This window comes from Carcharhinus amblyrhynchos, unplaced genomic scaffold, assembly GCF_965287045.1.
Source record: "Carcharhinus amblyrhynchos unplaced genomic scaffold, sCarAmb.v2.hapA scaffold_37, whole genome shotgun sequence".
Classification (NCBI taxonomy): Eukaryota; Metazoa; Chordata; class Chondrichthyes; order Carcharhiniformes; family Carcharhinidae; genus Carcharhinus; species Carcharhinus amblyrhynchos.
This window is the reverse complement of record NW_027649778.1, coordinates 10,138,320-10,152,247: the sequence shown is the minus strand read 5'-3', so window position 1 is coordinate 10,152,247 and position 13,928 is coordinate 10,138,320. Positions and strand designations below refer to the sequence as shown.

The 13,928-nt window shown below is 47.4% G+C and overlaps 2 protein-coding genes across 3 annotated transcripts in view; both read right to left on the bottom strand.

The window, feature by feature from the left end:
• The window catches only part of LOC145362159 (SERTA domain-containing protein 1-like), a 34,064-nt gene extending 29,310 nt beyond the window's left edge, over window positions 1–4,754 (bottom strand). Inside the window, exon 1 of the mRNA XM_080218207.1 lies at window positions 4,676–4,754. Coding sequence (XP_080074333.1) covers window positions 4,676–4,754 — 79 coding nt within the window. The remainder of the gene's footprint in view (window positions 1–4,675) is intronic.
• On the bottom strand, window positions 867–13,782 carry LOC145362174 (SERTA domain-containing protein 2-like). Of its 2 annotated transcripts, none has more exons than XM_080218226.1 (3): window positions 13,701–13,782; window positions 10,651–10,819; window positions 867–6,599 (listed from the first exon to the last, which is right to left on the bottom strand). In XM_080218226.1, the coding sequence occupies exon 3, from the start codon at window positions 6,591–6,593 to the stop codon at window positions 5,760–5,762; it is 834 nt and encodes a 277-aa protein (XP_080074352.1). In that variant the 5' UTR covers window positions 6,594–6,599; window positions 10,651–10,819; window positions 13,701–13,782; the 3' UTR covers window positions 867–5,759. The 2 variants fall into 2 exon arrangements, with proteins under 2 accessions (XP_080074352.1, XP_080074351.1); XM_080218225.1 differs by having other exon boundaries at window positions 13,593–13,768.
• Window positions 13,783–13,928: the final 146 nt, after the last annotated feature.

The window sequence follows — 13,928 nt, the reverse complement described above, 5'->3', positions numbered from 1 at the left end:
CCGTAACCCCACATATTTACCCTGCGAATCCCATCACTAGGGTCAATTTAGCATGTTCAATCAACTTAACCCGCACATCTTTGGACTATGGGAGGAAACCCACACAGACATGGGGAGAACATGCAGACCCTGCACAAACAGTGACCTGAGGCCGGAATTGAACCTAGGTCCCAGAAGCTGTGAGGCAGCAGTGCTAACCACTGTGCCATGTAAAATTGTGGATGGCTGTATAGTTATTGAGTATATTCAAATCAGAGGTTAACAAAATTAAGTCATTTATTAGTTATAAGTGTCTTACATTAACACTGAAATGAGGTTACTGTGACAATCTCCTAGTCACCACTCTTCAGTGCCTGTTCAGGTACAGAGGGGGAATTTAGCATGGCCAATGCACCTAACCGCACGGCTTTTGGAACGTCGGAGGAAACCGAAGCACCCGGAGGAAACCCACGCAGACACGGGGAGAACATGCAGACTCTGCACAGTTACCCGAGGCTGGAATTGAACCCGGGTCCCTGGTGCTGTGAGACAGTAGTGCTAACTATTGTGCCACCCCTACATTAAGAAGTCCCACAACACCAGGTTCAAGTCCAACAGGTTTATTTGGTGCTAGCAAATAAACCAGTTGGACTTTAAACTGGTGTTGTGAGACTTCTTACTGTGCTTACCCCAGTCCAATGCTGGCATCTCCACATCATGGCCAGTCCTGCATGCCAGAAAGTCCTGGATGTGTGATCGGTGCTATATAAATGCTTCTGTTTTCATCCAGCAGGGAATTTGAGGCTGAACTGTATCCATTGTTGTAAGCAAAAATATCGATGAAAGGTCTTAAACAGGGAAATAAAACTGCAGACACTGTTCATCTCGTTTTTAAAATTTTATTTTAAGAAAATGTAAATACCTGCATTTTCATTGGACAGTAATTGCATAGACATTTGAGCAGCACCACAGTCTGCATGTCACACTAAACCACAGCACACCTGCTGCCACCAACCAGGCCCTGCATTAGCAGCTCAAATAACAAGAACCTTGTGTATCCAAATTCACTGCTCCTTTTACTATCCTCACGCCAATTTCAGATACACTCATAGCAGACTTTGGAGCTGGAGACATTGGTTAACCGTTTAAAGTAAAATTTATTTATTAGTCACAGGTAGTCTTACATTCACACAGCAACGAAGTTACTGTGAAAATCCCCTAGTCGCCATGCTCCAGCGCCTGTTCAGGTACACCAAGGGAGAATTTAGTATGGCCAAATAAACCTAATCTGCACATCTTTGGACTGTGGGGGAAACCGGAGGAAACCCACGCAGAGAATATGCAGACTCCACAGAGACAGACAGTGACCCAAGCCGGGAATCAAACCCAGGTCCTTGGCACTGTGAAACAGCAGTGCTAACCACTGTGCCACCATGCTGCTCTGCCCAGGAACAGGTTTAATCAAGACAGGGGAGTTACTAGAGTTCGCCTCAGAGTGACAGGAAACCTTGGTATTCGAGGCTTTTATAGCAGAGAAGTTAAGAGTTCCCATTCTAGAACAGTTCAGCAACCTTTATTGAAAAGTGCATGTGTGGGGACAGGAGGTGCACACAGGGATCAATGAGATACACTAATCCCTACCTAAACAGGCTGGAGTCATGCAGGAAGAGTGTTGAGGGTGTTTGGCCCCTGTACAACCACACTTTAGTGCCTCTCAGACAGGAGGAACTGTGACCAGGTTAAAAACCTCGCAAGTCCACTGCTTTTCCCTAGAGGTCCGTGTTTAACAGCTGTGCTGGGTTCATGTGGAACTGTTTACAGGTAGGATGTGTAAATTCACTCTAGAAGACTTACTGCATTGAAGCAAAACTTCCTGTGTTAAACATTTCCATAAATATATAACTATTAACATTAAATAAAATTCACAATTCTCCCTTAACGAGATAGTCTTTTTTTCAATATATATATATATACACACACACACACACACAACACACAAGACTTTTCTGAACTACCTGCTCTCTCCAATATAGAACTGACATAATCAAAACAGGCTTTTAACTGTCACCATCCCAAGTAAGTCAGCTTTAAGAATTCTAAAACTTGTGGCCTTTATATTGCAATGAAAGGACAATTGTTGAGTTCCCCATTTGAATTCCGGAAAGTCTGGATAGTCCGGACTTAGCTTTTGCCACCCAAACAAGGAATGTGAAAACATGCAACTGGTCGGTCAGCTTGGGAAAGAGAGATTGATTAATTCCCACCCAAAAGAGTGACCTAGCCATCTCTTTCAGTGCTGACAGACCTGCTGAGCACTTCCACAGCCGGACTTTAAAAAATCCCACAATCTTTGGGCTTCTGGCATTGAGCAAATGGTGAGACTGGTACAGCACGTCCTCCTTCTCCTAGCTCCAAGAGCGACTGATCAGAATTACACAGCAGGAAAGCCCATTCCAAAACACTGCGGACTACAGCTGCCTTGGCATGGGTAATTAAGGACTGTGTGTTGGATCAGATTGTGCAACCTGGACAGGGGTTAAAAAAAAGGAAGCACTCTTCCATGCCTGCTAGCCTGCACCAACACTCAGCACTGCCAAATCCCAAATCATTAAACCAGTCATTAGTGATAATTCTAAGGTTACCCATTAACAGCAGACTCCTTCCAACACCGCAATTCCCACAGCTATTGGTTGAATTCCCACTTCAAGACCAGATTTTTAAAAAAAGGCGTGCAGGGCAGTTCCTACCTTTACTGTGCCTCCTACTGGCAAGCCCTGCAGTACACGCTGCAACGCACCATGAAAACTAAAGGTGAACATTTTTAAACATTTCTGACAGTTTTGTTTCTTAAATTGTCAAACCAAAGCATGGCTTGGGGGGAACATGAAAGCGTATACCCGCCCCAAACACTCTTGTCCATGATCAAACATCTTCAAGCAAAACATTTTTAAAAAACATCCTTTCAGTGCTAAGAAGCTTAAAACTTGCATAGAACAAAGTGAGCTTTGCAGACAGGCATAAAGTGTGCAGTTCGTCCGACATGTGGGGAAGCAGCTATCAGTCTGTCAGGGAAGCTAAACTGGGCACCAAGATTTTAGGTGTCTCTCAAACATTTGATAAACAGTCCCACTCGAACACTGAAATGCAGTCATGTCACGAGTGGCCAATTAAAAAGGAAACTAAACATAGGTGACAGAGACAGAAAGACACCAAATTTCTGATACACTGCAGGTTACATGTTCAGATCACCGACATTATAAACTTAATTTGTCTAAAATATTCAAAAGCCCGTTAACAGTAGGAGGGAGTATCATTAGTACAAATGAGCCTTGTGCTGAAGATTAAAAAGAAACATTCACTGGCAAGTGGAGTAGAAAAGAAAAAAAAGTTATACAATCAAAGCATGGCTTAAAATAGGTTTCAAGATTCAGGCCACAAAACATCATATGAGACTTCACTATGCAGAACAAAAGACTGTGGTGGTGCAGGGGGAGAGGTTTAATTAGAAATCATGTTATCTGCTCAGTGTCCTTGGATAACAGGTGCAAAACCAATACAATATAAAGTGACAGAATAAATAAAAGTAAGAAGCACGCACCTCGTTGTCCTACCCTTCCAAAGAAAATGATAATCAACACTGCACTGCCCGAACAGATGGAAGGTAAAACTCAGCAGGGATCAGAACAGAGCGGGTGAAGAAGGAAGCCCAGCTGCTGGAAGAATGATTCAGGGAACCCTTCTAACATGGTGAAGCCACTAGAATCACTAGTGTGCACCCACCAGTCCAGCAACCCAACCGTGTGTTTGCTGGGAAGGTGGGGGGTGGTCCACACACACACGCACTGTTGGGGTCACCAGTGACGCCAGAGGCAGCTTTCTTCCCGCCTAGTGTTAAAGCACTCGCGTTGTTTCACGATTTGTGATCGCTGCCATGCAAAATTCATTATAGAAGATGTAAAAGGATACACCCCCCCCACCATTTAATTTCAAACCGAGTCCTTTAGGGAAGTAAACCAGGTGAACTGCTGTGTTGGGGAGCTGAACAACAGCATCGTTTTAAAAATCTGTGCCTTGTGAAACAGATAATGGCTCAAAAAGGTGATCCTCTTCCCCTCATTAAATTTATATTTAATCTGAATCCTATACAGGGATTCAGACTCTTCTCAAAATAAGCCCAACAAATTAAGTGGCTTATACACAGTACAAAAATTTAACTTATAGATTACCGTAAAACTCTGCTTCATGCAATGTGCCATCATGAAGCAAAGGTTAAAAATATTTAACTGTGCCTATAGTGCGGTTATGAAACACCAGTTTAATATGGCTATTTAACCTATCTTCATTTATATAACTGAAAAGGGACCTCAACCTTACATAGCAGTATCCATGTTCTTAATATCTACCTATGACACTTAAATATTATTAAACAATACTGAATGGTACTGCACCCCCGCAGTGTCAAAATCTGGGGGGGAAATCAAAAGATCTTCCGTCCTGCGATATTCAGATCTTACACCTTATATTCTACAGGTAGAAGCATATCAACATTCTGGGGCAAAGAAAAACACAAAAAGCGACTAAGGATCAGTGCAGAGTCACTTCAGCACCGCTACACTGTACCCACTGGAAATGGCTAGTTAGCTGGATAAAGGCTTTTAAGTTTCAGTCAGATACCAAGGGTCTTTAAACAGCCCACCTTCAGCCGTTATCCTCCGCACCAGTGGCAGACGGCATGTTTCGAGTTCAGAAAAGGCAATATACGCAGCCGACTCCATTCGGAAAGGAACATCCGGGAGGCTTGTGGGTACAAGGGTTGGCAGCCAGACCAGATTCCCACTGCATGGAACAGTATTAAGGCATAGGACCGCTTAGCACCACAGCAGCGGGATGACTGTGGGGCAGGGATTCAATACAACAAACGTTCTACATCCCTTAGCAGGTACAAAGTCCACAGTGCAAGTTTGGAGCATGGGTTAGGAGAGGTTAAGCAGGAAAATGGTCTCAAAAGCTGGACAACCGCTGCTTCGAGTTTTGAAACAACAGCACAGCAAAATACCTGGAGCCTGGCCCCCTCGAAAACTGCAGAGTTTTAAAAACTCCCCCAGTTTTACATTCAGCTGGCAGACATTGATATAAAGCCTTTGGTTTTGAAACCACATCCATTTCAGAAGGCAAGGCCTTCCTGAGCCACCTCCTCTGTGACTGGCGAGTGGCATTGCTGGCTGTGGTTTCATTCCAGTAGCAGCTTTATTCCAGTTCCCTGGCGTCTAGCATCACATTTCATCACTTCACATTCAAGAGAGGTAGGCTCAAAAAAAAATAGGACAACTCTTCCCTTGTAATAATCTCAATCTCAATTTTAAAAAAAACTTCAAATCCAGCTTGTGGACAAATAAAAGCAAAAGTCACAGAAAACACACACACCTACAAACTTCCAGCGCAATGATTAACGAAACAAAAAAGTCCAACCTTATTTCTAGGATACAATATGGAGTAACTTTGATCTATCTCTCATAGGGCCCTATGAAGCTGCCCGGGACATATTTGTTCAATGATGTTGGCAGGGCCCAAACCAATTGATAAAAATTACATCTATTTACAGCCCCTAACTCCCCAAATCGTATACACTGATCTGAAATTTTGCCCCATGTTGATTTGGAGCCCTGAGTAAAAAAAATGAGCAACGGGAACTGTGCCCGCATCGCGTCCCTCGAATAGTGAGGGGGGTTGTCTTTGGCTTATGGAAGTCAGTCAGTAGCCCGTCACAGTGAGATAATTCCTCAAGAGCTGACCAGGATCTCCATGATGTGATCCAGGTCGTTCAGCTCAGTCCTTAAGCTTGGACTGGCTCCCAGCGAAGAGGAGGAATTGCATGAGGGGTAGGTCTTGGCCAGGTCATCAGCTGCGCCGGGTGGTGCCACCCGGCCACTGGGAGCTGGTCCCACCGCAGCTGCATCGCAATCGCATACAGAGGTGTCAATGTCAAGGAAAAGATCATCCAGGGTCACGCCTACGAGGTAACTGGAGCTCATGATCTCAAAGCTGCCAAACACAGACTCCAAAGGCCGAGGAGGCTCCAGCGAGTGGACGTCCTCTTTGTCCCCATCTTCAGCTGTCGCGTCCATCGCCTCTGGCAAGTCCAGTGTCTCCTGCGGGGGTGATTGCGAAGGGCTCCCGTCGATAACAATGTCAAGGTCCCGGAGGATGGAGTTAATGGCGGAGGAGAGGGAGAAGTCCTCGTCGGACGCAGTGGACATGTAATCCTCCAGGCCGTCACCAAATCCAGCCGGGTGGCCCTCAGTGGTCAGCCGTGAGGGCGGGGGCTCTCGCTGGCTGCCCAATTCCGCACACCCGGCGTCCAAGGCCAAGGCAGATGCCAGCTGGCTACTCTCCAGCCGAATCTCCTCCTGGATCTGCCGCAGGGTGTTGGCAATCAGCACGGTGCGCCGGAGGCTGAGCTCCGGCAGTGTCCGCCCACTTTGCATCTTATTCAGTGAGGTGTTGAGCACTAGCTGCCGCTTGAGGCTATAGGACTGTGGACAATCGGCAAGGTTCTGACAGGAATCCAGACCCCCGTCAGCATGGCGTTTCCGCTTCACCCCTTTCCCAACCATTGAGACCTGCCAAGATAAAGGAGAACTGTTAACATGGGCCGCAAGACAGTTGGTGCAAAGTCCAACATGCAGAAGGCAACTCTCAATCTCTGCCAATAATAACCTACCTAGGACGACAAAAGAAGAGTTGTTAATTACATAAAAGTTATATTACACAACAGCCAATTCTGTCTCAGAGTCATAGAGGTTTACAGCATGGAAACAGGTCCTTTGGCCCAACTTGTCCATGCCGCCCTTTTTTTTTAAATCCCCTAAGCTAGCCCCAATTGCCCATGTTTGGCCCATATCCCTCTATACGCATCTTATCTATGTAAGTGTCTAAATGCTTTTTTAAAAGATAAAATTGTATCTGCCTCTACTACCACCTCCGGCAGCTTGTTCCATTCATTACCCTCCGTAAAAAAATTGCTCCTCTGGACTCTTTTGTATCTCTCCCCTCTCACCTTAAACCTATGCCCTCTAGTTTTAGACTCCCCTATCTTTGGGAAAAGATGTTGACTATCTTACGAACTATGTCCCTCGTTATTTTATAGTCTTTGATAAGATCACCCCTCAGCCTTCTACGCTCCAGAGAAAAAAGTCCCAGTCCATCCAGCCTCTCCTTATAATTCAAACCATCAAGTACCAGTAGCATCCGAGTAAATCTTTTCTGCACTCTTTCTATAATAGGGTGACCAGAACTGTACACAGTATTCCAAGTGTGGCCTTACCAATATCTTGTACAACTTCAACAAGATGTCCCAATTCCTGTCTTCGATGTTCTGACCAATGAAACCAAGCATGCTGAATGCCTTCTTCACCACTCTGTCCACCTGTGACTCCACTTTCAAGGAGCTATGAACCCATACCCCTAGATTTCTTTGCTCTGTAATTCTTCCCAATTCCTTACCATTAACTGAGTAAGTCCTGCCCTGTTCAAGGTACCAAAATGCATTAATCTAAATTAAACTCCTATCTACATTCGTTGGTCCACTGGCCCAATTGATCAAAATTTTGTTGCAATTCGAGATAACCTTCTTCACTGTCCACGCCTAATTGATATCTGACCATCCTTCATCAACACCCATCAGCATACCTTCTTGGGCTAGGGGAGATGAGATTAGTCAGCCTTGGTTCCTGCTCCTGATTGATCTCTAAAAGTCTAGAATTGTACAGAGGACAGCGTTCAGCTGATCATACCAGAGACAGTTCTTTGAAAGAGTTATCCAATCCCACTCTGTCCCAAAAATGGCGCCTTTTCAGCATGTATTTAATTGTTTTGAAATTAACCACTGAATTCCCTTTCTGGCAACGTGCTTGCTATGAATCAACATTTCCTCTCACTACTTCACTTCTTTTACCAATTAGCCTGGGATGAAAAACTACAGATTTAATCAGGTGAGGGACTTTATCAGACTCAGTTGTGATCCAGACAAGGTCAAATATCCTGTTAAAACTTGTTGTGGGCTTATGTGAGGAGTTGGATGAGGATCTTTGATATAACAAGGGTGTAAAAAGAATGTGGCACAATGGTTAGCATGCTGCCCCACAGCGTCAGTTCAATTCCAGCCTCGGGTGAAAGTTTGCACATTCTCCGTGTCTGCGTGGGTTTCTTCCGTGTGCTCCGGTTTCCTCTCATAGTCCAAAGACGTGTAGGTTAGATGGATTGGTCATGCTAAATTGCCCCTTAGTGTCAGGGGGACTAGCAGGGTAAATGCATCGGGTTATGGGGATAGGGCCTGGGTGGGGCTGGTGTCAATGCCAGCTCAATGGGCTGAATGGCCTCCTTCTACACTGTGAAGATTCTATGAAATTGAGAAAGAAAGACACTAAGGCACTACTGGAAGAGAAGACAGGAGTTTTGCCAATGTGCTGGCCAACATACCGCTCACCAGAAGTGAATAACTGTCTTTTCAGGAAATGCTTAGGGGAAAAAAATAAGAGGGTGGGACATTTAATTCAAAGCATTCCCCCTATTTTCAGATACACCAATAATGTTTACTGACTGGGCCAGTTTTGATTCTTTACTGGCACTCTCCCTTTCCTTACATAAAAGCTCATATTTGTCTACATCACAGCATTTTCTCTTTTTATTTCAGGCTTCTAGCCTCCGCAATATTTTGCTTTTATTCAGTGCTGCTTCTGTTCACAATAACTAGTCCAAAAATAGAACTTGAGGCATTTTTCAGTCATCTTAAAGCCTTGACGAGGTTAGAACTCTCTATAAGCAACAAGGAACTGAAACACAACAGTGGCTATGGAAAGGAGCCCAGGAGTCTGAACCCTCGTCCTCTCCCCTCCCTTCAACAACTATTACCAAAGGAGCAAAGGTCGTGTTAGATACACCTGATAACAAATGTAATGTTGATCTTGTAACGACACAAAGCTCAAAATGAACTGAGGGAGACTTCCAAGGATATTAAATCCCTGTTGAGGGGGAAACGGGTAGGATACTAATTCCCCTTTTCCCCCCTGTTTTTACGTACACCAATAGCATTTACTGACCAGGCCAGTTTTGACTCTTCACTTTTCTTATATAAAAGCCCACATTCTTCTGTACAATGCATTAACTGACAGCTGCAATGGCTACACAATGGAGAGGGCACATTAGTGCTTAACCAATCAGACATACTTCCATCAGCAGTAGCAGGAGTAGGCCATTTGGCCCTTTGAGCCTGCTCCGCCATTCATTTTGATCAAATTCAGTATCCTGATTCCACTCTTATCCCTTGAGCCACCACAGCCATATCGTAGAATCTATGGTGCAGAAGGAGGCCATTTGGCCCATCAAGCCTGCACTGACAATAATTCCACCCAGGTTCTATCCCTGTAACCCCATATATTTATTCTTCTAATTCCATGGACATTAACAGGCAATTTAGCATGGCCAATCAACCTAACCCGCACATATTTGAGCTGTGGGAGGAAACTAGAGTACCTGGAGGAAACCCACACAGACACAGGGTGAATGTGCAAACTCCACACTGACAGTCTATTTCTAATTTCTTCTTGAAATCACACAATGTTTTGGCCGCATGATGGCACAGTGGTTAGCACTGCTGCCTCACCGTGCCAGAGACCTAGGTGCAATTCCTGCTTGGGTCACTGTCTATGTGGTGTCTGCATGTTCTCCCCATCTCTGCATGGGTTTCCTCCAGGTGCTCCAGTTTCCTCCCACAGTCTGAAAGATGTACTGGCTGGGTGCATCAAGCATGCTAAGTTCTCCCCTGGATACCTGAACAGGCGCCAGAGTGAGGTGACTAGGGGGTTTTCGCAGTAACCTCATTGCAGTGTTAATGTAAGCCTATTTGTGACACTATTAAATTAACTTTAAACTACTGTGAATTCTGTACTTTTACCACTCTCTGTGTACTGGTGAGAAATCCGGTGCCATTCCCTTGGTCACTGTTACTGCTAGCTCCCTCAAAGTGGAAACTAGATTTCCTGCTGATGGGATCTGTTAACTTAGCACCGAAAGACATGAATGGCACCAGAACAGCCAAGATTTAACACGCAGAGATCTTCACCACATTGGGAAACAAAATTCTGGGTTTCTCCAATGTTACGCACGAGATAAGAACATAAGAAATAGGAGCAGGAGTAGGCCATCTAGCCCCTCGAGCCTGCCCCGCCATTCAATAAGATCATGGCTGATCTGTCGTGTCTCAGTTCCACATTCCTGCCCTCGCCCCATAACCCTTAATCCCCTTGCCTATCAAAAACCTATCAACCTGCATCTTAAAAATATTTAGCGAGGCAGCCTCCACCACTTCAACAGGCAGAGAATTCCAGAGATTCACCACCCTTTGAGTGAAGAAGTTCCTCCCTCTGTTCTAAACCGCTCCCCCCCCCCCGCTTTATCTTGAGGCTGTGCCCTCTAGTCCTAATCCCATCCAGAAGATCCCAACCAGAAGAACTGCCTGAGCACAGCCTGGAAAAAGCGCTGGACTTTAACCTGCTAAAACCACACAGCTTCAGCAGTGTTGAACAGCAGCTGCTTATCTAACACAGAGCGATCATATTTGCAGGTTGTTCAGTCCAGTGAGATTACCCAGCTCCCAGTCATAGCTTTACTCACCAGGTTTGATCAGTGAACCAGGTCACCACTGGTGGCCCAGAGCACTCCGGAACAGACTCAATCATCAATCACTCAATCTGCCCTTAACGGGTTGACTGTTCCAGTAACCCAAGGAACAGGAGTTGAGTTCAAATCCCATCGTGGCAGTCTGAATTCAGCCTGGAAAAATCTGGAAATACAAAACTGGTTATCAGTAAAAGAAGCACCCGACGTTTCTGCAGAAGTATCGTTTAGATCCAAAAGAAACCAACCATCTTTATCTATCTAACCTGTGAATTAAGAACATAAAAAAAAAGAGCAGCAGGGTGACACTGTGGTTAGCATTGCTGCCTCACAGCTCCAGGGACCTGGGTTCAATTCCCAGCTTGAGTCACTGTGTGGAATCTGCACATTCTCCCCATATCTGTGTGGGTTTCCTCTGGGTGCTCCGGTTTCGTCCCACAAACATCTGTGGGTCAGGCTGATTGGCCAGGCTATATAGTGTCCCGGATGTGTAGGTTGGGGGGAATTGGGTAAATGCGTGGGGACAGGTCCTCAGGTGGGATTGTTGCTGGTGCAGAGTCAATGGGCCAAATGGCCTCCTTGTGCACTGTAGAGTTTCTACTGTTTTTATGAAGAGAGAGATGCAGCCCTTGCGCCTGCTACAGCATGATCATGTCTCTCCCTCTCGCTGAACTCTACTTTCCTCCCTGCTGTCTTAGCTACTTATTGTCTGCTGACCAAACATCTGTCTATCTCAGCCTTAAAGATATTTAATGATGAAGCATCTACAACCCTCTAGGGTAGAAAACTGCCAGGATTCACAACACAATTTCTCATCTCATTCTTCAAGGTTCAGCTGCTTTTCACTGAGATTGTGCCCAAATATTCCCCACTCCCCAGCCAGGCGAAAGAGCCTCAGTCCCCTCAAGCCCCTTCAGAATCCATGAGAACACTTGTCATCCCAGAGAATATAGGCCCAATGTAGCCTCTCATCACAGGATAACCTCATCTCAGGAACAACTCTAGTGACCAGTCATTGTACTACTGCCAAGGCAAGTACATCCTTCCTTGGATATGGAGCTCATAACGGCCACAGCATGTGACTTTAGGCACACACCACTGTTTGGGGTGAACTCTCCTCTGATGTATCGGAGGAGGTACTGTAAACACACTGAAGACTAATCCTATCATTTTTAACCTCTCAATGCAAAACACCCAAACACTCTCAATGCAAAACACTCTCAATAGAGTGGGAGGTACAGAACACAGAAACTTTCATTAATCAAAGAGTCCTACAGTGCAGGAGGCTGCCATTTGGCCCATCGAGTCTGTACTGACCACAATTCTACCCAGCCCCTATCCCCATGCATTTACCCTAGCTAGTTTCCCCAACACTAAGGGGCAATTTAGCATGGTCAATCCACCTAACCCGCACGTTTTTGGACTGTGGGAGGAAACTCCCGCGCAGTCACAAGGAGAATGTGCAAACTCCGCGCAGACAGTGACCCAAGCTGGGAATCGAACCCAGATCTCCGGTGCTGTGAGGCAGCAATGCTAATCACTGTGCGAACTCCTGAAACTGAAGGAGTACGCCATTTGGCCCTTCAAGCATGCTCTGCCATTAATTGTGATGATGACTGACCATCAAATTCAATATCCTGTTTCCCCCCCGCCCCACCATATCCCTTTAGCCTCAAGAGCTATATCTAATTTCTCTTGAAATCACACAATGTTTTGGCCTCATGGTACTACCTAGCTCTACAATGCCCCAAGTTCCAGGCCATTTGCCTCCTTGCAGGTTTGTGTCTCTCATACATCTTAATTAGTATCAAAATGACAGTCCTCCCCAACTCTAACTGGACTGGAAGAACATCACCTTATTCCGAATTGCCAAACAATATGACAGCCCTTCCTCCTCAACCTGTAGTGTCCCACTTTATTCTGAATACCCACCCCTCTTCCAGACCCAGTGTGCGATGGCCTCTCATCCAGACCCAGTGTGCGGTCCCGTCCCTCCTCCAGATCCAGCGTGCGTAGCCCTCCCTCCTCCAGATCCAGCGTGCGATGCCCTCCCCCAGACCCAGTGTGCCCCCCCGCCGCCATCCAGTGTGCAGTGTCGTCGTCCCCCACCCCCCCGCCATCCAGTGTGCAGTGTCGTCGTCCCCCCCTCCAGTGTGCAGTGTGCCCCCCACCGCCGCCATCCAGTGTGGGGCCCCCCCCCGCCGCCGCCATCCAGTGTGCAGTGTGCCCCCCCCCCCGGGCCGCTGCCATCCAGTGTGCAGTGTACCCCCCCGCCGCCATCCAGTGTGCCGCGTGCCCCCCGCCAGTGTGCAGTGTGCCCCCGCCGCCGTCCAGTGTGCCCCCTGCCGCCGTCCAGTGTGCCCCCCACCGCCGCCATCCAGCATGCAGTGTGCCCCCTGCCATCATCCAGTGTGCCCCCCCCGCCGCCGTCCAGTGTGCCCCCTCCCACCATCCAGTGTGTCCCCCACCGCTGCCATCCAGCATGCAGTGTGCCCCCTCCACTCCAGACCCAACGCAGCCCCGCCTTCGGCCGCGCATGCGCACTCCGCCGCCTGGGATCATCGAGCGCGGGGAATCCTGGGGTGTTCCCCCCTTCCTTCCCTCCCCTCACCCAAACGGCCAGGTGATGTGCGGCTGCGCAGTGTGAGCACCTAAAAAAACTACAAACCCCGAAATGCATCGCGGCACCCCACACACGCGCAGAGGCGAAATACCCCCTGTCGGCCCTGCCGCCCCTCCCCCCAAGCCAAGGGAAAGGAGGTACGGGTCTCACCCCACCCCCACCCCCTCCTCCCCCCGGGACACCGGCCCCTCGGGCTATGACCATCCAAACCGGCGTTTCCACCAGAGTGAAAACCGGCTAAAAAAAATTTTGGACCAAGAATAATAAATAAAAAACAAAGTCTCTCCGGGGAAAGTGGAGGGGGGGCACTCAATACCTGCTGACTAACTTGGAAGCGATTTGGTTTTGTTTCTTTTTAATTTTCCGTCAGGGAGTGACCCCCTCCCCAACATCACCAGCTTCCCGGCCGCTTTTCCCTCCTCACCGACCCGCAGCCGCCATGACCCGTCCGCTAGCCGCCGAGTTCTTCATGTTGTTTTCCTGCTCTCTCTGTCTCCCCCTCCCCCACTCTCCGCGGGCCGGCGACCAACCAGCGGAAGCACCCGCCCTCTTCCCACAGATCTCGAGCCGCTATTGGTCGCCACCGTGTAGCTTCTGTCCAATGGCATGGGCGGCTGCTCCATCCCCAGCTGCCGATTGGTTGACTCGGCCG